Consider the following 25804-nt stretch of genomic DNA (forward strand, 5'->3'; position numbering starts at 1 on the left):
CCCTATTGACTAGTTGAATCAAGTCAGATATAGTTGGCATGCCATAGGATTGGATTATGTACGGGTTTATGCGTTTACTCTCCAGGATGCACTTCATGTGCTAGTATGCGCTTTGTGTGCCAGGATGTGCCTTGAGCGCCAATATGCACGTTACATGCCAATTTTCCTTACTCGATTATTTTGTGAATGCACTTCAGTGCCAGTTTGATGTGTTAGTTGGATGATCCGTGTATTCGTCCCAGTCCATGTTGGGTTAACAGGGATCAATAATAATAAGTTTAATTTCTTATATTGAAATGAACTACTATGATGATTAAAATTTTAATGTATGCATATATGGATTTGAAATGGGAAGTATGCATCTTATTATGCAAAGCAAAAAGGAATCAAGCCCTAAAGGCCAAAACGAATGTGAATGAGTCAGTAGACTCCAGAAATGGATTAACTGATAAGCAACGGAATAGATCACAATTGATTGATTGAATTAATTCATTGCTTATGTATGCAATTGAAAGGTGATTAGTAAAAGTGCAAAATTAATGATTATGTTGAAAGGTTAAGTAAACTTACTTACCTAATGGGTTATACACATTTACATGTATATATATGAGCATATGCAAGTTACATTTTGAGTTTCTATACTTTATGTTATGTTATTGGTACTAAATTGTAATATCTTGAATCATGAAAGTACCACTGGACCCTATTGCTCAACGTACGATTTTTTTTCTCCATGTGCAAGTTTAGGTATCCCTTGAAGCCCCGATAATTGAAGCCAACATCCAAACCACTATTTTCAACTCAATTAAGTTTGTATAACTCTTTTCATTTTGTTCAAATGGCATGTACCTAGGTTTTATTTGTTTCAAATGTTTCAAATGGTCATTTTGAGAATTAGTATTGTAAATAGTTGAAATGGTTAGTAATTATGCATGAAAGTGTTGTTGATGTTTTGGTAAATGGTTGTTAACAGGTTGAAATTAAGGTAAATGATCAATTGAAGCCTTAAAAGTATCCATGTAAGCAATATATGTTAGTTGAACAATGCATGAAATCGGACTTTATGAATAACAGGGCTCGCGTCGCGATGTGGGTTCCTCAACATCGTGACGAGGGTAAGACAGAGAATCATGTCGTGACAAAGGACTCTCAATGTCGCGACGACGAACTCTCTACATCACGAAGAGGAACCCCCGAAGTAGTGACGTCAACTCAAAACTTTGAAAACTTTACAATTTGGTCTTAATTTGACCTCAGGTTAGCGAAAGAGCTTTCGTAAGCTTAATTGAGACCTGAAAATGATTTAATATTGATTTATACACATTTGATACTTGTGTTTAAATGTTTTAATACTCTCAAATCTAATCTAAATGATCATAGTTGCTCTAGCAACAAGTGCGACACCTTGTAATTTGGAATCGATGATGGGGTCAGGTATTGAGGTGTTACAAGTTTATTGTATAAAGGTTCATTTAAGTTTGTTTTGCATGCATGGCATGTTTTAAATGTCACGCTTAATATGTTTTTAGCGTTGATTAGTGTATTAAACGTTTGTTTGAGTTGCTCCACCAACAAATGTGGCATTTTGCATCCAAATCCTGCGATTGGATCTGATGTAGGGTGTTACAAAAAATATTACCTATATATAATTTGGGAGCATAACCGTAATATGTAACTTTTTCACAATAACATTAATTTCTAATTAGCACATCAATAATTAAAAATTAGTTGAGTAATTATACACGTTTGACCCATACTTTATTTAATAATTGCAACCTAATAAGTCTTAAGGTGACCTTGTTTGGGTGGAAAAGTGGAGGGATAGGAGGGGAGTGGAAAAGTGGAAAGAAAATGAATTTTGAGTGTGTTGGTAGGGAAGAAAAGTGAGGAAAGAAAATAGGAAGATTGATCAATTTCCATCCTAATGCATAAAAAGCAATCCTTTCAAATTGGAATGATGAGAGGAGAGAAAACGAGATAGATGTGGATGTTAGTTCAAAATTATGAATTTTTCAAATGTTTTATTTTCTTTTCTTTCATTTTTCAAGTCAAGCGCACCTATAGAAAGAAAAATTATGTTCTCCATCCTCCTAGTTTTCTATCCCTTCAATTTTATATTTTTCTGATTTTCTTTCCATTCTACCAAACAAAGCCTTAATCATATTATATCATTTTTAATTTTAACTAAACTTTTCATTATAGTAAGCAACATATAATTATTACTTATATATGCATGTGCATAAAAAATCCAACACTTTTGAGAATAAAGTTATAGATGACACCCCCACCCGAAGTTAAGTTGTTGTGAAAGGGAATGGTGATGCTTTCCAAAATGGGAGTATTTGGAGCACCTACAAGCTGTATTTCGAAGGCATTTTACTTAAAACATGTAGAAGCTAAGACATTTTACACTTATGGGCATGTTGTATCATTTAATTTTGAGACATGCCCCAATTGTGATTATTGTATATTTTTAAATCATATAAGGAAAGAGAGAGATGACAAGATTTGAATCCCTATCATTTGAGTGCTAGATGAAAACCTTAGCAAAGTCATGGATGATTAACAATAATATCCAGACTTAGCCACTACTCCAATCAAGTCTTAGCGTGGTTATTATGATTAGTTTAAACCAGCATTGCAAATTATACAAACTTTTTGTGTACAGGTTCTTTTGGTCGAGGGCAGATGCAAAAGCCATTCTAGGTTGCGACGTATAATATCCAGAGGGCCGGTTGATTGTTTGGTGATGATGCCTTCGATAATTTGAGCAGTTTGTTTAAGAAAAATATTACATTAACCCGGATGATTTCTATGGCTTGGTTTCATTGACTGCTATTTTAAACTTGACAATGACCTAGACGCTTGGGACAATTTGGTTGCTCAGTCCTCTTAGTTTTGGGACCATTTTGGTTATGGTGTGACTGAGCTTGCATGCTTTACAGTGAAGGCTCTTAAATAAATATCTACATCCTAGTGACTCATTTCTCAATTATATATAGCTTGGTAGATATTTCGATCTAAACACTAGACTCGATTTAATTAATTTAAATTTGAACTTGATTCAACTTAATTTAATAATAAAAAATCAAGAACCTGAACCTCTAAGCCAAATCCCAAAAATAACATACAACTTAAAATGACAACACTGAAAGTCAACCCAAAATAACGTGAGTGGTAAACGTCCCAACCCAAAAAACTTTATCCAACAAACCCAAATGGTCTGAGTCAAACTAGAAATAATCCAATTCAAGCTTAAAATAATCGAACACTCCTAAACTTCTTTTTTTACAATGAGTCAAATAAGAGAGGTCATTTACTGTTGGAATAAACCAGGGAAGCTTGAGCCATCATTTTTACCATTTAAAAACCAGTTCTCTGATTTTAATTTCCGACTCTTTTCTACCTAAATTTTGAAATACTTACCCTTCCCCCACATAACTTTCAAACCATCTAAAAACTCTCTTTTTTCTTTTTTTCTGGTAATGCGCTAAATTCTCTTTTGAAAGACTAACCAAAGAGAAAAATCTATACAAACCTCGAAAGCAAAAAGAAGAGTAATTACACCGGCAAAAAATCTCCACTTTAAAAGAAAGTTATCCGTCTTACTTAATTATATCCTGCCAGTAATTTCCCCACTTAATTTCATTCTCTTAGCACTCGGAGCTTCCAAGGTTCTCCCAGTTTGCCACTGTAATGACTTGTTATCATGCAGGTAGGGGCAATTGGACCCCTGACGACAACCCTTTGAACTGTTAAAAAACATGCACGGTTTTCGAAACTTGGTTTTCAATGCCACAGGTTTTAAGGTCTCTACAACTTTCAGGTTTTGGATGTGATTAATGTGACTTACGGTTTGTGACATATTATGCCCTTTATCTTCTTCCTTATCTCTTCCATGTTCCCTTATCAGGTTCTTAAAATAGTTAGTATCCTTCACAGCTACACCAGCATTTGTTTGCATGGCTGTTGAACTAATGGCTGGCTGCACAGGCATCATGCTGGGAGAAGGTTGTACCTGGTTCATATTTGTGTAAGCATTACCATTTGCTGCCCTATGTGCAGTTATCATATCTATATTTGTACTGGTTAAGGGAACCGATGACTCTACTCTCATAGGCATGGAAATGGGAACTATGTCAGCCCAGGAAGCTGGTGTACTTAACACAGGTCGGAACTCTTTTACTAAGTGGTTTGAGTTTCTGTCAGCCGGCATTTGTGGTTTTGAGCAGGGTAAAGAAGTTATTCCCGTTTCTGGCTCTGAAGTGTGTACAGGTGTACTTACCACATTGCCATCGGCAGCAGCAACTGGATGTCCATGATCGTGGATTAATTTCTCAACTATCTTTGGATCACTAAGGATTTTAACGAGCAAATCAGTGTCGACCAAACTTCCCTGCTCTTTGGTTTTCACGACTGCTGTTAAGGCGGCCAAAGCAGCTGTCATCACATCAGAACTTACACCAGGTAACATGTCGGGCGCCCCAGCAGCAGAACTAGGGCAATGTGGCATATTATGGGTTCCAGAGTTCGACAGACCTGGGTGCTTTAGCAATGCTACTGTCTCAAAGTTAGAGGGAGATTTTGCTTGTGTGGCAATGCCTGAAGGTACCTCTGCCTCTTCATCATCTTCAATTGGAGTTAGAGGAACAAGGGGAATTCGACTATCATCATAGCTCTCAACTTCTACATTCAGGGAAACAGGACTGCAAATATGGGATGATTGAAATTCAGTCAGATAAAGATCAAAAGGAATTACTAAAGGTTTGCAGAAGTAAGAATGAAAACACACTTGGGAGGAATAACAGAGATGCGAGGATAAACTGCTTCAAGCACTCTCTTTTCTCGCAGTTTTTGAGCCTCCACTTCCTTGCTCTCTTCCCCAGCTGCAACTTGCCAGTTAAAATTCAGGGCAAACTGTTTAAATGTGACAAAAAGCAAAAAGTTAGATTTTAATGTGACACAGAAGATAATATTAAAGACTAATAGTCTTTCCCTCCAGTAGGGCACTAAAACTAGATGCAGAAAAAGAGATGTTTGGAAATGGATGAGAAAGAATAGATACATCTGATTACCTTTGGAGGGCTTATCCATTGGATCCTAGGAATCTTAGCCAGATCACACTTCAATGCACTTGTGTAATGACAACCTTCAAACCCAGGGGGAAGGTCATTGGCAGACATGCCACTGGGATGCGATGTCCATGACGCTTTTGCTTGAATAGTATCTTGACGTTGGCCACCAACCTTTGAGGGGCAATCCTCCCTCAGAAACAGCTTCACCTGAGACAATACCCAATATTAGTCCACTTTAGCAGGTTAATAATTAAGAAATCATCTAAACATAAATAAACTTTATGCACTGGTTCTAGATATCCCTAAGAAGGGAAACACGAGAGGAAAGCCTAAAAGACAGATTAAAGACATGCTAACATAATTGCAGAACTCAACAGAAAGCAACATAATAGTAGGAATTTGCAGTTTCCAGGTAAATATAAGCTCAAAACTCAAAATTCTGCTCACCATTGATAAGAAATTAATGCCATAACAAATTCTATTGCGACAGTATCAATGCTACCCTGAACCAAAAACTATACTAGACATCCAAACAAACCTATCGAATGAAGTTCATGTTTCAGCCAATCAGTTACCTATGAAGTTATTTATGTCATCCTTGTTTAATTTCATCAACTTTCTTAACTACTTCCCCCCTCAGGTACATAAATCTATAAAGGACTATCTTATAGCCTATTAGGCATCAACTCAAATTTATGGAGTGCCTACCACAACTGTCATATAAAACGCAGAGCAGAAAAGTAGATTTCCAAACAAATATTAGCTACCAAAAACAATTCTTCATGCACAAAATTAACCAGACAGAATCACTATTCATATCATTGAACTAGGTGCCTAAACTGTATAAACTTATACTAGCATCCACCCAACATGTCTGCCATGTATACAGGCATGACAAGAATTAATGAAATGAACTTGCCTGCAAGATCCTAAAGCTGTATGATCAAGTAATTGTCTAAGAATCAACCTACCACACTATTTGCATGTTTGAAGTAATCAAAGATAGTAACTACAGGGAACAAAATGAAACTAACAAAGTTGAACCTCCCTGGCATTTTGAATCACTGAAACATGACAGAATCAGCACTCAACTTAGGAATACATCACGAAATCAGTGCATTTCCATATAACTTTTTAAGACAAATTGCATCTATCATATACCATATCTATAGCTGGCGTCGTCGAACTAAACAATCAAGTCTAATGCAAGCAAAATCAATTTTCTTTAACAAAGTCAACCTCACTAGGCTCATTATGATCACTGGTCAAAATTAGTTCTAGTCAAACAGTCCAGGAGCAAAACATCAGCTTCACCAAGCCCTGAATACTTCACTACTAAATTTTATACTTGACAAGAACTTAGATTATAAATACTTTACTACTTCATATTTTCTTATGCCTAGATTATTTCAAAATACTTCACTATTTCATCAATGAAATAATGCGTGCTTAACAGGAACTTTTTATTAAGAAGTGAGCATAAGCAACTTTTTATTAAGAAGTGAGCATAAGATATAAAAGTTTTATTTTTCACCATATCAATAAGTTTTTTATATCACTATTATGCAATTTTTAAACATACCTTGTTCCTTTTAGAATTTCAGGAGGATAGAATCCAACATAATCACTAAAGAATGAACACATAGCAAAATCTTAAGTTTTTTTTTTTTTGGCCTCAAAATGATCAGTGCTTATTCAAAGCTGATGAAAAAGCTCTGCTTACTAGTGCCAAAGTTCTTAGAGTATATCATAATATAAAAATAGAGTTAAGATTTATAAGACAAATAGGTTCCTTTAGCATCTAAATTAAGGGTAAAAAACAGGAATATAATCGTATGATTCAAGATTTTCTGGATAATTTAAACATAGTTTTAATTATATATAATTACAAATATATTGGGGATCATTAAATGCAATTTTGTTCCGGCTTTTGTCAAATGATTTTTAAGAGAAGCCCCAAATTAGTTTTCCAATTTTATTCCACTTAACAAATTTTATCAAAACGATTTTTCTGGAATTCATTAATTATTCCTCTCTTTGTCATATACCATTCTTGTTTTAAGAATCAATTTAAATATTAACATTATTTTAAAACAAATTATAATTGATGGCACCTCTGAAAGCTGCATCAGTATTTCCAAAATCAAAATTATTTTTAATCAGATTGTTAAAAGTTGACAACTTTGAATAATATTCCAGATTTCCAGTTAAAATAAATATAAATCGGTTGCAATTTTTATAAATGGAAAGGTAAAATCAAAGCTAAAAGTATTATCAAGAATCAAATATCAATTTAAGATTTTTCTTTTTCTATTAAAGATCTGTTGAAGAAAAGGCAATGAAACCAGTAATGATTGATCGAAGATATAATGACGGCGGCTATACCTGACAAAGATTAACACCTGGAGCCCAAGAAACCCTGTTCGATTTCCGCGATCGCTTCATTTTTTTATAAAAAATCTCAAACCAAATATCGATTCCTTTAACGCTTGAAAAATTATCCCTACTAAAGATTCGACAATCGTAGAAGATAAGAAAAAAAACTTTAAAAGTTCAATCAGATTAAGAACTTAATCCGATTATATATTTCAAAAACCCTTTGAAGATCCAATAGCCAGTTATTGAAAACCCTAAAAAGAAGTAAATTTTTAGAGGAAAAATTATCTCGTTTCTGAGAAATTTTTTTTTTTTTTTAAGTTGAGAGACGCGACTTATCGAAAATGATCTGGAGAAGAAAAGTGAAAACCCTAGATAGCAGCCCTAATTTTCCTATTTATAAGTGAGGAGTCGGCGTCATACGCGGAAGGTGACAGCTCAAATAAATATTATTAATAAATACGAATTCAAGTGGGTCAATATCTGACGTGGATTAACATGTACGGTAAATTTAAGGTTAATTGTTTTGGTTACGTTGATGTACGTTTTTCAGTTATGGTAGATTTGTATTTTCTTTCTAATTGGAATATTGATAGAATTATAATTTTTTAAAAATTCAATTTATCATTAATCTCTCTTCTCTCATACTATTTTTTACCAATACAATATTTAAATGAAAATGAAAATTGATAATATTAGAATCCAGATTTTCAAATAGTTCTTAACTTTATCTCTTTTTTTGGGTAATTTATCTTTTATGATTAAATTAGATTTATAAACAAAACGGACATAGACATACCATAAATATATTCATTGTGCCGTCGAAGATGACGGCTATACCTTCTTTCAACCTTTTGATGGACCATCCTTAGGGCTTAAGGCTTAGCCCATAATTACTTTTGATTTTTTATCTATATAATTGCTACATTTTCAAGGCTTAACTATAAATTTTATCCTTTAATTATTTTTTATTAAAAGTGGTACATAAATTATTAATTTATCTTATTTATTTATAGAAGGTTAATATATCATTTAGACTCCGTTTGTTTGCAGGTAAAATATTTTCCGGAAAATGATTTCTGGAAAATAATTTCTTGGAAAATGATTTACTTTTCTGTTGTTTGGATGAATCTGTGTAAAATATTTTCTGTTGTTTGGTAGATTTCCTGAAAATATTTTCTTGAAAAGTTGTTTTAATAAAAATTTATATATTTAAAAATTTATTATCTTTTCTTTGTTTGATTGAGTTTACTTTATATATATATATATATATATATATCAATAAATTTATATTTTAAATTATTTTTACGTGAATTGCAATGATTTATTTATTTATAAATAAATCATTTTAAATATATAATAATACTCAATTATTAAATTAGAATATTAATCGTCATAAATTGAAAACAACCAAAGTCAAATAAAATTATTTGTAATTGTGTTATAAAAAAATAAAAAATAAGGATTGAATAATTATAAATTAGCTTCCAAACCACAATTAATACTAGAAATTAATAATATTATCCAAATACATAATTAGTATTACACCACATGATAACAACAACATTATCCAAGTGCATAACTAATATTACACTATATGATAACTAATATTACACCACATGATAACAACAATAGTGCATAACTAATATTACACCACATTAAAAGTATCAATATCTTCAACCTTGAGAAAATTTTTGAAGCCAAATTTTTCTATGCTTCTTACTTTTAACTAAAAAAGCTTTTGCCTCAGATTCATGACTCACTAAATAATCAAACACAGAACAAAGGAAGTCATCATCAAATCCTTCTACCTCCATTGACATCACTTCTTCGTAAAGATGTGGTGTCTTATCCGCAGTAAATTGTTCCAAAACATTAGCAATTTTGCCAAGTTGTTTACCCACAAATTTAATTTGTTCATCATTGACACTTTCTTGAGCCTTTTTTCTTTTATGTTTGGATGTGCCAGATGAAGATACATTTGTTCTTACCTCTTCAGTCGCTTCATTCTCGCAGTCTATAGGCACTGAATCTATGTTATCATCATCCAAATCTATGTCAGCAAATGTTCTGACAAAACTCCCTGTTGCCATATCTTTGCCAACAACCAAAGCCATTTCATCATAATGATCAATGCTTTTATTCAAAAATGGCTCATACTTCTTGTGCATCTATTGGATATTATACAAAATTAGAATAACAAGTAAAAAATAATTGAAATATACTTACCATAAATATACATATATTACCATTACTGCTGCATCATATGTCGCTCTATCACATGTGATCATTTTCATGTTATCATCCCATCCAAAACCACTTTCACCCCGAATTGTGCATATAATCTGCCACTATTTTTTTACAGTCCTCAAATGATTTTCCACATGTTTTGAATCGCATTGGACTTGAAATTTTCAGAAATAGCTTCGACAACTCGATTAATAGAAACTGCTTTAAAAGTATTAGAAGGCTTATTTCCTTTCTGGGCCTCCTCTGCTAAAATTTCAAGAAAAAGATGTTCCATCAGTTTTGTCCACCTGAATTGCTTGGAGGTCCCTTCTTTGTTGCCCTTACCCATTCTACATTAATAATTGTCATTGTCAATCATTTCAATATCCAACAAGCTTAAAACATAATAAACTCAATATCTAACAAGCTTGAAACATAATCAATATCTAACAAAATCAAGACATAATAATTTCAAAATCCAACAAATATAATAAACTAAAATTTTAGAATCCAACATTAATAAAAAAATAATTTTAATACTAAAACATACATAACATAGAAACAACAACCCTAAGCCCTAAACCTACCTAATATTTCTAGCCATGTAATCAGTCCACATAGTTTGTGCAATTTCATTCTCTTAGCAGACCATTCTCTTGCTTCTTCTCTTTCTTCTCGCTCCGTAAGAGTTGATATTATCAAATCAGACTCAGGCTCCTCGTATAATCCTTGATTAAGTAAATCACTAGGATCAACTCCCATGATATGATTATGAATGATGCAACAAGCCAAAACTATATCTACTTGAGTTTGAAAATTCCAAAATGGTTCAGTATCTAATACACGAAACCGTTTCTTCAAAATCCCGAAAACACGTTCAATAGTGATTCGTAATGATGAATGACGAATATTAAAGAGTTCCTTTGCATTTTCAGGCCCCTGAGCACTAAACTCTTTTAAGTGATATCGAACACCACGATATGGGGTAATAAATCCATTATGGATGCCGTATCCAGCATCAGCAAGATAATATTTACCTACAATTTGACAAAACATAATTATTACTAATAAATTATGAGCTTACTAGAACTATTTGGTATTTAATGTTGTATAATTCTTACCTTCCGGAATTCTTAATCCTCTTGGGCGTGAAAGTGCATCACTTAAAATACGAGAATCATGTGCACTACCTTCCCAACCAGCTAGAACATAGGAAAATTTCAAATCAAATGTAATGGCAGCCAATACATTTTGTGCCGTTCCCCCTTTACGGCTACGAAATCTTCCTTGAATGTTAAGTGGAACGGATGCACGAACATAAGTTCCATCTAATGCTCCAATACAATCTTTAAAATAAGGATAAAACCTTGGATTGTTTCTGATTTCACTAGGAATTGATTCATCAGGTAATCTAATAACTAGCTTATACAATTTCAAAATAGCTCTCAATACAACCCTAAAATAACGGTGAATTGTCTCAGTTGATCTATAATATCTAGATCATATCACTCGAAACCTTACATTATGACCAATTATATGTAAAAATATAACCACTTGCTCCCTAATATTCACCGATTTAGTTGATTGTAACAAATTATTTCTACTAAGAATATCACACAAATTAAAAATACAATCGGTCTCATCCTTATCACATCAATACAATGCTGGTCACCACTATATAAAATACTATTAATATAATTTTCTCTTTCATAATCTCTATTCACATGAGGGTGAGAAGTAATTTCCTTCCTAGTTTTTAATTTTTTAATCCAGAGAGCCCCAAAAGCTAAAACTGAAGCCACGACTCCGACAATTGCATGATGTTGATTACGATCCATCTACACAATACCACATAAATATTTGATCACTACAAAAAATACGTAAATTTTTCATAAGATCACATATATGACTAAAATTACCATGACTAAAATGCATACATATATATATAAAGCTTCTCAAGTAATGACTAAAGTTACCATGACTAAAGGGAATAGAGTTAACTATCATAAAAATTACAATGATTTTTTAATAACAGAAATTGATAAAATATTTAATCAAAAAGACCGATTTACTATCAGACCTAACATGTAAAAACTAATTTATCTATTCTATTAATGAAAAAAATAAAATATAATCTAATTCGTAACACACGAACCTGTATAATAATTTTACCTAGGATTAATTTTGAATCTTGAGACAAAAGGAAATTAAATCAAAAGTGGTCGGCCAAGGGTGGCCCAAAGAAAAAGAATCATGGTCATTAACTTTATTGAACAACAACTAAACGATGGAGAAGAAAGAAGACAGACAGACAGGTCAGTTGTTGTTACCTCTTTTTACTTTTTTGATCAAAATTTGATTATACAATTTTTATAATTCAAATAAATTCTATTTGTAATTAGTTTTCATAATAAAATAAATATTTTATTTTCAAATTAGTGAAATTTTTTAAATATTATAGAATAAAGATATATTAAAAAAATTAAGAAAGCTGATAAATAAACGATTTTATTCAATTTGGTTATATACAATATTCAATTGGACTTGGGCTGTATATGTGAGTTACACTTATACATTTCTTTTAAGGTTGAGTCTTCTTCTTCTTCTTCTTCTTCTTCTTCTTCTTCTTTTTTTATAATCAAAATTTGCGGCGCTTATCAGGTAGTCGCGCTGCTCCAGCGGATAAATCTTTTGCTGGAGCGAAAAACTACTTTCCTTGCACAAATCAAACTAACATTTCTTTATACTTTATCCAATCTAAAATCTAAAAATATATAATAAACTTAAAAGTCCTAAAATATACTAAAAACTAATTTATAAAATAAAGTGAAATTCTAAAATCCTACTAAAATAAAAAACAAATAACTTTGATATGAATGCTCCTCCAAAAGAAGCTCTTCCCACTTCGCAAGGCCTCATTTTTGCTTAATTAAATTTTTTAGGATTTGACCTTTGGCTATTGTCTTCTTTTGTTGCAGTGTATTATCTCAACTTCTCATTTCACATAACGTGTTTCTCAATTTCTTTTTCATTTTTATCCATTTCTCTTCGAGCTTTCATCTTTTCTTGCTTTTTGAAAATAAATCTTTTTTATCAAGACTTCAACTTTTATTAACTTTTGAGTTTTCACAAGTCGTTTCTTTTTTCCTTCACCAAGAACAAAATGATAAAAGTTCATGAGGTTAATTAATTTTTGTAGTCACTAAAGAGTAAAAGAAAACCCAACTTTGAGTAAGGTCAAAGAAATCATTCAGCAACAAAACTCCAATTTTGAAGTAGATACATAGTCAAAATCAAGAAAACAAAGTAAGCTATTATTTTCAAGAATAAAATGTTTTAAATGATAACTAAGATAAGACACATAAAATTGAAGAAAATTTATTGGATTTAACCCAAAGAAAACAAAAGCAGAGTAATAGTAGTTTTCAACATAAAGACAATGAGAGAAGACTAAGAAACAGTGCAGAAGAAAGAATTAAGCACGTTACTGGATGATTCTGTCATATTTGGCATCTTTATTAATGAGTCAAGCAAGAACACTTAGCATTACAACTCTCTTCTAATTTCGAATCATGATATTTGCGCATCAGATTTTCAAATCTGTTTTATAAGAAGAATCCAAATTTGCTTTTAACATTTCCAGTTGGTGGAGCCTAATTCATATACTTCTTGTGTTGGCAAAATTAAGATGTTCGGATCCTAAGAGTATTTGTGCTAGAACTAGTAGTGAAGCTTCTGGTTCTATAGGTTCACAAAGTATATGACACAACTAACCTAAAACAACACATGAGAACACCAGTCAAAACCCATCGAATGAAAAATGATAATCCCACCAACAACCGAAAGTATAAGCCAAAGTCACTGCCGACTACCAAGAGAACGACCACGGTTTGTTAGCATGGCAAAAAAAGCAAAAGCAACAAGAATAAAAAGAACCAAAAGAGGGACAACAACCACACGTCAATCTCAATCCAAGGGAATCAGAATCCATATGAAAAAGAGAATCACCAAAACCACACGTTAATTGTATGTATAAATTAAAACAAATAAAATGCACCAATAAGAAAGGGGAGTATGCTATATGGTAAATTTATTTGATGGTATGGCTTAATGCTATATGGTAAACTATGGGATTTTTTTTTCATGCAATCTAACAATCTTTGCATGAATACAAGGAAGAAGTAGAGAAGCATACAAAAATGGTGCCTGCAACTTTCTCAAGTAATCTTGAAGCTTGCTTTCTGCCATTTTAGCCTAAACTGGTATGCATTCTGTCTAGGAAGAATTAGAGTATGTTCTAAAACAATATTATCACAAGTCATTTGTCTAAAATTCCCAGACCAATTTATTCCTGATGCTAGGAAAATGAACTAAAAAGCACATTTTGTGTTGTTTATCTATCATATAATCAAAGATCTATGGCATGACATATGACTAGAACTTTTTTAAATTCCTTTTTTGATCTTTACTCATTGGTGCTGTTATTGAAGAAAGTGAATGCGAATTCATGAACTACTTTCTAAGAATAGTTGAAGCCTATGAAGTTGAGTCATGGCCGTACTCATTGTGGCAGACTAACTTTTATCAATCCAAGGGAATCAGAATCCATATGAAAAAGAGGATCACCAAAACCACAACTCCACATCACAAAACCCATCACCAAAACAAAATGAAAAAGCAGAATAAGAAGATGCCATACCTTGCAAGGAAGAATGAGATCCTGAGAAAGAGGGGAAGACAGAAAACGAAACAGCAGCTTGTGTAAATTTTGCCTGAGCAGAAACGAAATGCGACGAATTAAGGAAAAATGGAAGAGATTTGAAGAACGAAAGAAGAAGAAGACATGGAAAATTTTGAAGAATGGAAGAAAAAGAAGGCAGAACGGATGAAAAACAAAGCCTTACCTGGATGAAGAGGAGATGGAAAATGTCTTACACAATTGAAATCAGTAAGACGTTTTCCCCAAATTGAAGGGGATTTTACCCGTGTCCAGTAAAATATTTTCCCTTTGGAAAATGTTTTCAAGCATCCAAACACGGTAAAACCAGGAAAACATTTTCCGGAAAATGTTTTCCTAGCTTCCAAACGGACCCTTAGTATCTATATGGGCTTCATTATTCAATTTGATATTCAAATCAAACATCTTATGGTCCAATAAATATTTAGTACGTGTGCTCTAGCAAAAAATAACATTAGTATTATCGGGACAAAAGAAAAACTTTAGTACCAAATTAAATATTAAATTCAAACTTAGGTACTTGTATAGGACAAAAAAAATTCAAGTATCAATTTTTTGTACTAAATTGAACATTTAAGTCAAACACAAGTACTAAATTGGAACAAAAAAATTTAGATGCCGAATTGAACATTGAAACCAAATTTCGGTTCCAAATAATATATTGACCCTTTAAAAATGTATGAATCTAATAATAACATGCTATTTGCCTCTTATTTTCTCGTATTGTATTTCAAGATAAAAATGAGATGAAGTGATGGTTTAGATACCATTGTTGACAAAAAAAAGTACCTAAGTGGGAAAAGGTTGTATAATTTGAGGCCGGTTTTACATTTAAGTCTATATAAGGATGACAATGAAAGGGTGGGGTAAGTGTTGTCAAATCCATAGTCGCTTCATAGTTGGCACACTTTACTCCACCATCTATCTCACTTTATCATAGATGTGTTATCTTGAAAATCACTGTCACCTATATAGATGTTGAATACATTCATTTCCACCTCACTCCGCCCCATTTCAATTTGATTTTTGCTAGTTACTTCTATTATTTTTAATGTTTTTAAAAACAAATAAATGTTTAAACATAATTTTTCAAAAAAAAACCTAATATTCTCAATGTGAAGTTTATTTTGGGGACTTATTATTAAAGGGAAAAACTTAAAGAATTTAGGTTTTTTATAATGCATTTTATATTTTTATCCTTTTAATAATTATATATAAGAGTAGAATGATAATTTCATATAGTGTTGTGAGACAATGCAAGTAATTACTATAACCAATTTATACTCACTATAAAAAAAATCCACATTTAAAATATCCACTCCATTCAAAGTGAAATTCATTGAGCAATTCAGGTTTTGACTGCCCTAAGACTATATGAAATATTCATATTGTAACAACATCATTGGTGTTAGAAAATATAGTTTCAAAATTGAATTCTATAAATCGAGTTAGTGAAATTATGAATAAAAGAATTTACATATTTAATTTAAAAATATGTTAAAGGACAATCGATTAATTAAATTGAGAAAAATAATTAATTATAGGATAATAACCAAATTAAAAAAAAGTATAATCGCTGTTAAGTTTTAACATAAGAAATGGCTTAGGGCTTAATAAATAACTAAACCAGAAACGATGGAGTTATTATATCACTTATGATCCATGTCATCATTTAAGTGATAAGTGTGTCAACATTCTGCACTAACTTAGATGAGCCCAAACCATTACCTTTAGTTTAATAATTAATTTAGTTAAAGTTAAGATTAATTAGATGCTAATTACACCAATATATACATATAACTAGTGGGAGAGAGAAAAGAAACTTCATCTTCATCTTTTCTCCTCTCGAGACCGTAGCAAAAATTGAAGAAAAGAAGTCTCCTATTTTCATTTCGATCCTAAATTACTAAGGTAAAAATGTTCCTTTTTATTCAATTTTTTGTGAATTTATAATATTCCAAACTTAGTATGTCTTACACGTGTTAGAATTTCAAATCATTACGTTAAATACAAGTTGTCATTAATGGATTTTTTATGAACTTAAGCTTGAAATTGATCCACGTTTAATTATTAAGTTTAGATTTTGTTAAGATTGAATTAAAAGATGGTGAAATTAGCTTAGATTTAAAGGTTTAAGTATATAGTTAATTTTTTATATTAAGGATTAAATTGAATAAATTGAAAGTTATTAAGAAATTGTGCCATAGATTAAAAGTATGAAGTCCCTAGTGAATAAATAAAAAATCAAATTTTGATTAGATGCTAAATAATACCAAAAGATATGAGCATTTCCGATATAAAGACTAAAATGAATAAAATACAGTTATGTTAAATCGTTGTGTTTCATGTGTTTGTGTGAAACTAATATTATTAATTATCAAATTTATCATAATAAAAAACGACGTTAAATTTATCGTACGTAGTCAAAAACGACGTTAGGTAATCTTGAGATAAAGGAAAGGCGAAAATAATAGACGAGTAGCCTATTTCAGTTTGTGCTTTCATGATTTGTTTTCAGTACATAGCTTGGTAAGGGTTGAATAGATTAACGTAATGCTTATATTCTTGTCTCATGAAAGGTGAGCAAACTTATATTGTGATTAAATTATGAAATGTGAAGAAAGTATAAACTAGTACATATGATGAGAATTGATATGTAAAGGATTTGATTATGACATGAAATTCCTATACAATGACTTGTGACATAAAATATATATATGCTTTAAAACAATTAATATCCTATTAACGGTCTCAGATTGAATTGGGTATAGCTGGCATATCATAGGATTAGTGTATGGGATTTTACTTTGATTTATACTAATGAGGCGTGGAGCGCACATTATACTTCAAACGTATCGATTAGGTGCCAGGCACATTTACGTATTTACTTCGATTTATACCAATGAGGCATCGAGTGCAATATGCTTTAGATGTATCGATGATGCACTAAGTATTAATTATATTGGTGTCATGGTTGGATGATTCATTGATTCATCTTGAGTTTGTGTCCAGTTAATAGGCATTATAAAATATGCAAATTGATAAACGATATTGAATATTGAATTGAATGATGATGTTGATTTTTGTATGTGTATATTATAGCATATATAATAGCATGATCTTTCACATGCTATATATAATAGCATGTGAAAGATCATGAGATATGGTTATAACAAGTCTTGAGGGCCAATATAGTTATAAAACAAATCAAAGGACTCAAGTATGAAATGAGAAAGTGAAATTGTTCATATATGTCTTAATTTATATGTAATTGAGATGGCATTATAGATGAACCCAAATGTTGATATATGATATGAAAGTAAGCATGAAAGCGTTATCTTAAAAGCATGAGACAAGAAATGTAAACCCCCTACCCGTATTCCGAGCCTAGAATAGGGTACGAGGCATTACCAAACTTAATATGAACAATCATGTAAAAAAATCAGCCATAAAATTTTTTCTAAATTAAAAACTTTCATACATATGTTTAACGTCCCTTATATGGGCCTACGGGGCCCAAAACATACATTCAGGGTGGTTCGGGACCAAACCGTAAACATATGAAACTTTTGCAACACAGAAAATTTTCACACTTTGGAGAGTCACACGCTCGTATTTTCAACCCGTGTAACTCTCTGTTTATAACTTCATCACCCTTGTCAGTCGTACACTTCATATAAATAACAAGAAACGTGTATGGGCTTAATTCTCATTCAATTTCTCATATATATATACACAATTTCACGTTATGTAATCATACAACATATATCAGTCATATCTCTGTAATCTAAATATATTTTCATAACAACTTATCTTGATTTCAGACTATTTCATATTTAAGCTTATATAACCAAAGTATTTGAAATATCATCTTTATGCAAATAGTACACATGAGGTATATAATTCTATAATTATGAATAAACACATTTATCAAATATTTTCCATATTCATATATCAATGTCTCATGTCTCCATATATCAATAACCGTCATTTTCATGAATTCCGAGTTCAATTTCATAATTATTTGTCTCGTGTTCAATTTATTCCATATCGAAATTTTATTCATTAAAACATTTGAATTATCAATTCATATGGACAGTACATTCAAGATGAATAATTATATAATCACAAATGAATTCATTTATCAACCAAGTTCTATACTCGTATCTTATCAACTCGTACTTCCTTGTATCACATAATTCCATGTAACACTTACCAAACTTTGTCAAATTAGTAAACGTCTTACGGAATTGAGTACTTCGTTTTCTCGATGCCATAGTTCAACTATGGTCTTATACATCTTCACATAATGATGCCATAGCCCAGCTATGATCTTACACATATTCATATATCGATGCCATAGCCTAGCTATGGTCTTACACGAATCACATATCTCACTGATGCCATATCCCAGATATGGTCTTATACAGTGGCATATATCACACCAATGCCATATCCCAGATATGGTCTTATATGGAAATCACTTGTCACTTGTCACTTGTAGCCGAAGCTACCACTATTCACTGATCAGGTAGCCGGAGCTACCATTTTTCACTGATCAGGTAGCCGGAGCTACCACTTTTCACTGATCAGGTAGCAGAAGCTACCACTTTTCACTGACCAGGTAGCTGAAGCTACCACTTTTCACTTGTCATTTGTCATTGATCAGATAAGTGTAGCCGAAGCTATCACTTATCACTTTCACTTTTCCTTGATCAGATAAGTGTAGCCGAAGCTATCACTTATCACTTGTTGCCATGGTCCAACCATGGTCTTTTCCTTCAATTCATCTTGTCATTGAACTGAAATGCTCAATTTGATCATTTATTCAATTTTCATGCTTTTACATTATTCACGATTTTATCATCAATACATATGAAATAACACATCATGAAATTCATAAAATTAACAAATAATCACTAAAATTTAGCCATATAAACTCACAAGTTCAATTTTGTATTATAACGATAATCATAATTTCATAATAAATATACCAAATAAAATATTATATCATTTCTAATCCAAAACTTATCGATTATAATCGGGCATGTGATTAATTTATACACGAGTCATTCATATATTTTTGTATATTTTCCTCCTCCTCCTCTCCATCCACATCCTTAGTATAAACAACACACTTGTAGGTAACATTATCCATAATTTTCACTATCTACTTATGTGAATATTCAAGCTATCCATCTGTGTCATAGTCACTAAATTATTTTTATCTTGAGCTAAAGAACTCCAAATTAATATCCATAAATTTTACCAAAAACTAGACTCATATGTATTCTTACCATAAAAATTTCATAATTTTTGGTTGGGCCAATTAATACAGTTTATTCATTGAAGTCTCCCCTGTTCTACTTTCTGACAGTTCCGACCCTTCTTCACTAAAAATTAATTATCTTCTAGTACAAGATTCGAATGAAGTCCTCATTTGTTTCTCTTGAAAATAGACTCATTCAGGATTCTAAACATATAAATTTAAACCTCTAATTATTTTTGTCCAATTTTTTATGATTTTCCAAATTCAGAATAGGGGAACCCGAAATCATTCTGACCTTGTCTCACAAAAGTTATTGTATCTCATGATTTACAATTCCATTGCTTACATAATTTAATTTATGAGAAACTACACTCAATAAGTTTTAATTTCATATTTTATTCATCCTATAATTCAATTTATACAATTTTTGGTGATTTTTCAAAGTTAAACTACTGTTGCTGCCCAAAACAGTTTTAGTGCAAAATGTTGATTTCCATTTTACCCCAAATTTAACAATTCATACAATTCACTCCTTGCTCAATTAACCCCTCAATTAAGATAATTTTCTCAATTAATACTTTTTCTAGACATTATAAGTTATTTCATAACTATTTAAATTCATAATTTCCACATAAAACTCTAACTTCAAACTCTTTTACAATTAGGTCCCAAACATTCACTTTCTATTCAATTCTTTCAATAAAATCAGAATATAAACAATTTGAAGCTCTAATTCCATGCCAAATCATCATATACTTCCAGCACTCATCCATAACAACTTCAAAAATTAGACATGGAATCAAAAACTAATGAAATAGTAAGTTGGACCCAATTGTAAAAGTCCAAAAACATAAAAATTTCAAGGAGAAAGCAAGAATTAAACTTACATGAAGCTAGAGTATGAAAACCAGCTTGAACCCTCCTCCATGGATTTTTTTCAGCTGATGAATATGAAGAGAAATGAAGAGAATTCTAGATATTCCAATTTAGTCCCATTTTTATTTAGTCAATTTTGTCAATTTTCTAATTTTACCCTTATTTCACCCATTTCCTGATTTTTCTCAGCTATTGCCGCCCAAAATATCTCCTTTGGGCTTATTTGCACTTTAGGTCCTTACTCATTTGACAATTGAGCTATTTAATCCTTTTGCAACTTTTACACCCTTTTCAATTTAGTCCTTTTTATTTAATTAACCACCCAAACGTGAAAATTTTCTGACTAAATTTTATTACTACCTTAGCAACACTCCATAAATATTTCAAAAAATATTTATGGCTCGATTTATGAAGTTGAGGTCTCGATACCTCATTCTCGACCCAATTTACCTAATTAATTCTTTTAAATCACCAAATTCACTAATTCAAAAATGCTTTTATATTCACATTTGACTCATAGGTATTAATTTATTAAATTTTCAACTCACCCGTCGGATTTAGTGATCTCAAATCTCTATTCCCGATACCACTGAAAATTAGGCTGTTACAAGAAATGTAAACATAATTTATGTTATAATTGAATTTCATATTAAATGTACATGTTTATTTTTTGTTATAATTGATTATTTTTTTGAATCATGTTAGCACCATTGATCCCTATTGCTCAACGTACATGCACATGTCTCAAATGAGTGCTTTAATAGACTCGAGCTTAACCATCCAATTTCCCCAAACTTCGTTCAGAAGACATCTTGATATTTTTGTATACATACATGTGTTTTGAGACTTGTCGCATATACTTAGGTTAGTTGGTATGCTCTTAAGTTAATATTTGGTACTTTTGACATTATGACCTATAAATCTTTTGAAAAATAAGTTTTATCACTTGAATTGTGATTATCTATGTTTGTTTATATAAGTTTGAATGTGTTAATTTGTAGATTAAATCTTAATGTTTTGGATACTATGATTTAATGACGTTTAATTGTGTCTACATGTATTAAATTGGTGTAATATTTTTTATTAGGTGAGGTTTGAATGTTGGAAAATGTTCCATTTAGGCCATTTGGACATTAGAACAAAGTTATTCTAAATTTTGCATTCAAGAGCCTAAGGTCTCGAGACATATTTGTATAGTCTCGAGACAATTGTTTCTAGGTCTCGACACAAGTAACCTTTGTCTCAAGATATAAGAACACCGAAGCTAAATAGATTTTACCCTGCTTCAAGTTTCGAGACAAGAATCCCTTGTCTTAAGACAAGAATCCTTTCTCTCAAGACATTCAAACATCGAATCAAAAATAGGAAAATAGTGAAGGCGAATCTTGAAACATAAAGGACTTTACCTTGAGACACAATGTGTAGTGTCTCGAGACATACTAACTTTGAAGCTAAAAATCCCAAAATAATTATGACTTGCCTTGAGACATAAAAATCCCTGTCTCAAGGCATAAATTTGAAATTTAACAATTGAGTTTGGATTCTAGTCCTAACTTTGAAATTAACCCTTATAACCTCGTAAATTGATGAAATGAAGCCATTGGGTGTATAAATGCATGCATATGAATTATTTTGATGATTGGATTGATTGTATTTGTGTTATAGTGGCTTGAGTTGCTTCAACGACGTAATGTAACATTGCACATTCAAATCCGACAATTGAATCGAGTGTTGGGTTTTAGACAAATAACATCAAAGTTGAAAGTCATATTATTTAATGTGATTTAGTAAAATGCATTAATTGTAATAAAAATCATTAATTTTATATTTTACTTCTTTTTTAATTAAGGGAAAGTGGGTTGTTAATGTTTCAATCCTAGATCCAATATAAACCAAAATTTCAAATCAATGAATTACTTTGGTTTAACTTTTTCATAACCATAAACAAACTCAATTGGCAATGGATATGATACTAATCCTTGAGATTATCGACCAATATTCCCTATGAATTATTGAGTCAGCCTGTCATGTAGAAATAGCGAGAAAGTTGGCTAATAAAGCTACTAATTTTACTGTGCAACCAGTGTTGGATGCAAAAATGATATGGAGATCTAAATTACTTTAACTTTTAATTGGCATTTATGTAATGATTTACTTTCCACCCATACTAATATTTTTCATTGTGGTATTCACCTTGATGTTTTTTAGAGCTTATATGCTAACTTGTTAAAAAGTGTAGCAAATCTGAAACTAATTTTACCAAAATTAATGAAAATCCGTAACTTAGTGTTGTTGTGGTATGGTACAGGGACTTGCATGATAAATTGGCAGTTGCAGCTAAGCTACTTGCTATGAATATATATGTTGTTTCCACATCTGCTAAGTGGATGAAGCCACCATCAGTTTTGGTTAAGTTGAATGTTGATGTGGGCATCAATTATTTGGTTAGAAGTGTAGGCTTTGGTGCTGTACTTAATGGTCTCATTGTAGCTAAGACGTTGTCTTGTATTGGCATTGCAGACTGATAAACCATAATATATACATATTTTTATCCTATGCTTGACATATTTTTGGATGATTTATCATAAGTTTTAGAGAATTTGATGCTCTTAATCCTTTAAATTCATGTTTTATACTTAGGTGAGCATATGAAGGTGAAAAGAGCAAGAAATGGGCCAAAAAGGGGACAAAATGGGCTTATCTCAGTATTCCACAAGGCCTAGGCACTTCCACACGAGTAGTCCACACGCCCGTGTATAACACACGGGTAGGCCACACGCCCATGTGGCATGGCCGTGTCGACATTAAACCAAGTCAGAATTGCACACGGCCTGAGGACCTTCACACGGACGTGGCACACAGTTGTGTCCTTGTCAAGCCAAAGTCTAATTCTATTCGGAAAAGGCTAATTTTAGGCTATTTTGCGCATTCCAAAGTCTATATAAACACCCTAGAAGAGGATCAAGGGGGAGACATAGAGTAGAAGGCAGGAAATACTCAAGGACAACCATCAGAATCAGCTCAGAAGCAGTATCTACTTTAAGATTGAATATCTGCATTCAATTTCCTTAGAAGTTCTTTGGGTTTCTTTATGTTTTATTGTTTTCTCAATTTTAAGATGTTTTCCATTATTATGAACTAAACTCCCTAAATACCTAAGGGAGATGAAACCTAAGACGAATCTTATTACTATTTGAATTATATGATAAATACTTGTTCTTATTCTTAATTGTGAGTTTTAACCCTTGCTTTAATATTCCAGGATATTAATTCTGGTTTTTGATGTGCTTATACAGTGGAGTAAAAGTCCCTGTTTAAGAGTAGATCATTCACAATTAAGCGGAGTTGCATGCAATCCTAGAGATAGGACGACATAAATCTGCCGGATTAGAGTCAAATCTAATAAGGGAATCTATAGATTGAGTTAATGCGAAAATAGGGGTTTTAATTAGAAAGAGATTTCAATTAATCAACCTAGAGTCAGTTGTTTTTAGTCTCGAGAGAAATATTAACATAAATCGGGGATTTATATGGATTAAGTCAAGTGAATAAATCGTCTAATTCATAAGTAATAAGTGAAGTCTAGGTGGATTCTTCCTTGGATATTGTCTCCTCCATCGGTTTTCCAAAAATATTTTCCAACTTTAATCTCTGTCGTAATCTTAGTTAATTAGATAATTAGTCTTAGATAGAACACTCTCTTAATTGTCGGGCTAGATAATAAAAAGATAGTAATTACTAGTACTGTTAGTCCTCGTGGATACAATATTTCCGGTCTCACCATAACTATACTACTGTTCGATAGGTGCGCTTGCCTTAAGTCGAATTTTTAGTTAGTTTCACGACAATCATAGACAATTTTGTTTTGAAAGCCATAGCTGAAGGAGCTGCATATTGAGAATTAAGATTGAAAGTAATTGTTTATTTGTTATCAAGTATCTTTTGTGTAGTGATAATATAGTATCTAGCACGTGATACTTGATTTCTAATATTAAGTTTAGTTTAGCATTTTTTTTTCTTTTGAAAAAGATTAAAGTATTTCGAAGCTCTCTATATTATAAGGATTGAATCACATTAGCCCATCTATTATTAAATTGATCAATTTAGTTCTTATATTATTAAAAGGAATAAAAAAAATCCAAAAGGTAAAAGAGTTAACATGTATTGCATAAAAATGTTTGGAATTTTTTCTCAATTGTAGTTCAATTTCAAACAAAGATTTCATATATAGAACCATAAAAACTTTAAAAATATTAACTATTTTAAACAATAAATGATATTTTTTAAACAGTAAATGTTAACTCAACTCAAATTTTGTAATATCTTGATTTTGGGCCTAGTCGGAATAGTGGTTTCGTGACCACAAAATCCGAGATAGAAATAATTATTTTATGATTATTTTAAGTTCTATGATATGATTGCATGATTGTTTGAAAATTTCGTGATGAAATTCTATGCCTAAAGTGCTTAAATTGAAAGTAGGGACTAAATCGAATAAGTTGCAAAACTTGCATTCTAGAAGTTTTTAGTATGAAATTGTTTTGGAATATTAATGAGGAGGTCTTAAATAGCAATTTGACCAATTTTAAGTTCATGGACAAAATTAGGACATGGAAGGAATTTTTGGAAAGTTTAGTAGTAAGGGTATTTTGGTCATTTAGTTATTAAAATGAATTAAAAACAAAATTAAAAGCCAATTTTTGTCCATCTTCTTCATTAGGCCAAAATTTCAAGGGTTCTCCATAGCTAGGGTTTGTTTCAAGCTTCCAAGCTCTATAGTAAGTGATTCCAAACCCCGTTTTTAATGATTTTTACGTTTTTGGAGTCCCGTAGCTCAATTAAGCTTATGCTAGCAATAATTCAACCTAAGGTTCATATTTGGAAAAATACCCATAGGTGAAATTTGTGTATTTTGGTGTTTTATGATAGAATATGAGGTTTTAAATTATGTTAGACAACTTGTGCTACTTGGTTTTAAGTGAAAACGAGCAAAAGGGCTTAATCGGTAAAAATACCTAATAGTCATAAGTACATGTTAGAGTGAGAATTTGATGTTGCCATAGAAGGGAAAAATGATCAGCATGTTATAAAACATAAGAATAAGGAATAAAGTTTAATTCCCGAGCCTAGGGGCAAAAGTGTAAATATGCAAAAGTTTAGGGGCAAAATTTTAATTTTTCCAAAATATGATTTTGGGTCAATTTGAATAATGTGAGTCCTAATTAGACTATATTTTAAATG

At 31.5% G+C, this 25804-nt stretch overlaps 2 protein-coding genes across 3 annotated transcripts; both read right to left on the bottom strand.

Annotated features, from left to right (window-relative positions):
* Positions 1–3250: 3250 nt before the first annotated feature.
* On the bottom strand, positions 3251–7820 carry LOC107913006 (zinc finger CCCH domain-containing protein 6). The gene is made up of 4 exons (XM_016841430.2): positions 7461–7820; positions 5076–5282; positions 4793–4917; positions 3251–4706 (listed from the first exon to the last, which is right to left on the bottom strand). Exons 1-4 carry the CDS (start codon positions 7518–7520, stop codon positions 3614–3616), a joined length of 1485 nt encoding a protein of 494 aa, XP_016696919.1. The 5' UTR covers positions 7521–7820; the 3' UTR covers positions 3251–3613.
* A 1104-nt stretch (positions 7821–8924) lies between these two features.
* LOC107913007 (uncharacterized) lies at positions 8925–14759 on the bottom strand. 2 transcript variants are annotated; one of them, XM_041081450.1, is made up of 4 exons: positions 14585–14759; positions 14380–14452; positions 9701–10030; positions 9071–9622 (listed from the first exon to the last, which is right to left on the bottom strand). In XM_041081450.1, exons 3-4 carry the CDS (start codon positions 9746–9748, stop codon positions 9128–9130), a joined length of 543 nt encoding a protein of 180 aa, XP_040937384.1. In that variant the 5' UTR covers positions 9749–10030; positions 14380–14452; positions 14585–14759; the 3' UTR covers positions 9071–9127. The 2 variants fall into 2 exon arrangements, with proteins under 2 accessions (XP_016696920.2, XP_040937384.1); XM_016841431.2 differs by lacking the exon at positions 14585–14759 and having other exon boundaries at positions 8925–9622; positions 14380–14578.
* Positions 14760–25804: the final 11045 nt, after the last annotated feature.

Source organism: Gossypium hirsutum, chromosome A11 (assembly GCF_007990345.1).
Source record: "Gossypium hirsutum isolate 1008001.06 chromosome A11, Gossypium_hirsutum_v2.1, whole genome shotgun sequence".
In the NCBI taxonomy this organism is placed as follows: domain Eukaryota; kingdom Viridiplantae; phylum Streptophyta; class Magnoliopsida; order Malvales; family Malvaceae; genus Gossypium; species Gossypium hirsutum.

Bases quoted from the DNA above. Each gene is read 5' to 3' on its own strand.
- LOC107913007 (XM_016841431.2), bottom strand. From the start codon at position 9,748: ATGAAAATGATCACATGTGATAGAGCGACATATGATGCAGCAGTAATG. The intron at 9,623-9,700 runs GTAATATATGTA...AATATCCAATAG, and splicing joins CATATGATGCAGCAGTAATG to ATGCACAAGAAGTATGAGCC.
- LOC107913006 (XM_016841430.2), bottom strand. From the start codon at position 7,520: ATGAAGCGATCGCGGAAATCGAACAGGGTTTCTTGGGCTCCAGGTGTT. The intron at 4,918-5,075 runs GTAATCAGATGT...ACATTTAAACAG, and splicing joins AATGGATAAGCCCTCCAAAG to TTTGCCCTGAATTTTAACTG. The intron at 4,707-4,792 runs GTGTGTTTTCAT...CCATATTTGCAG, and splicing joins ATCTCTGTTATTCCTCCCAA to TCCTGTTTCCCTGAATGTAG.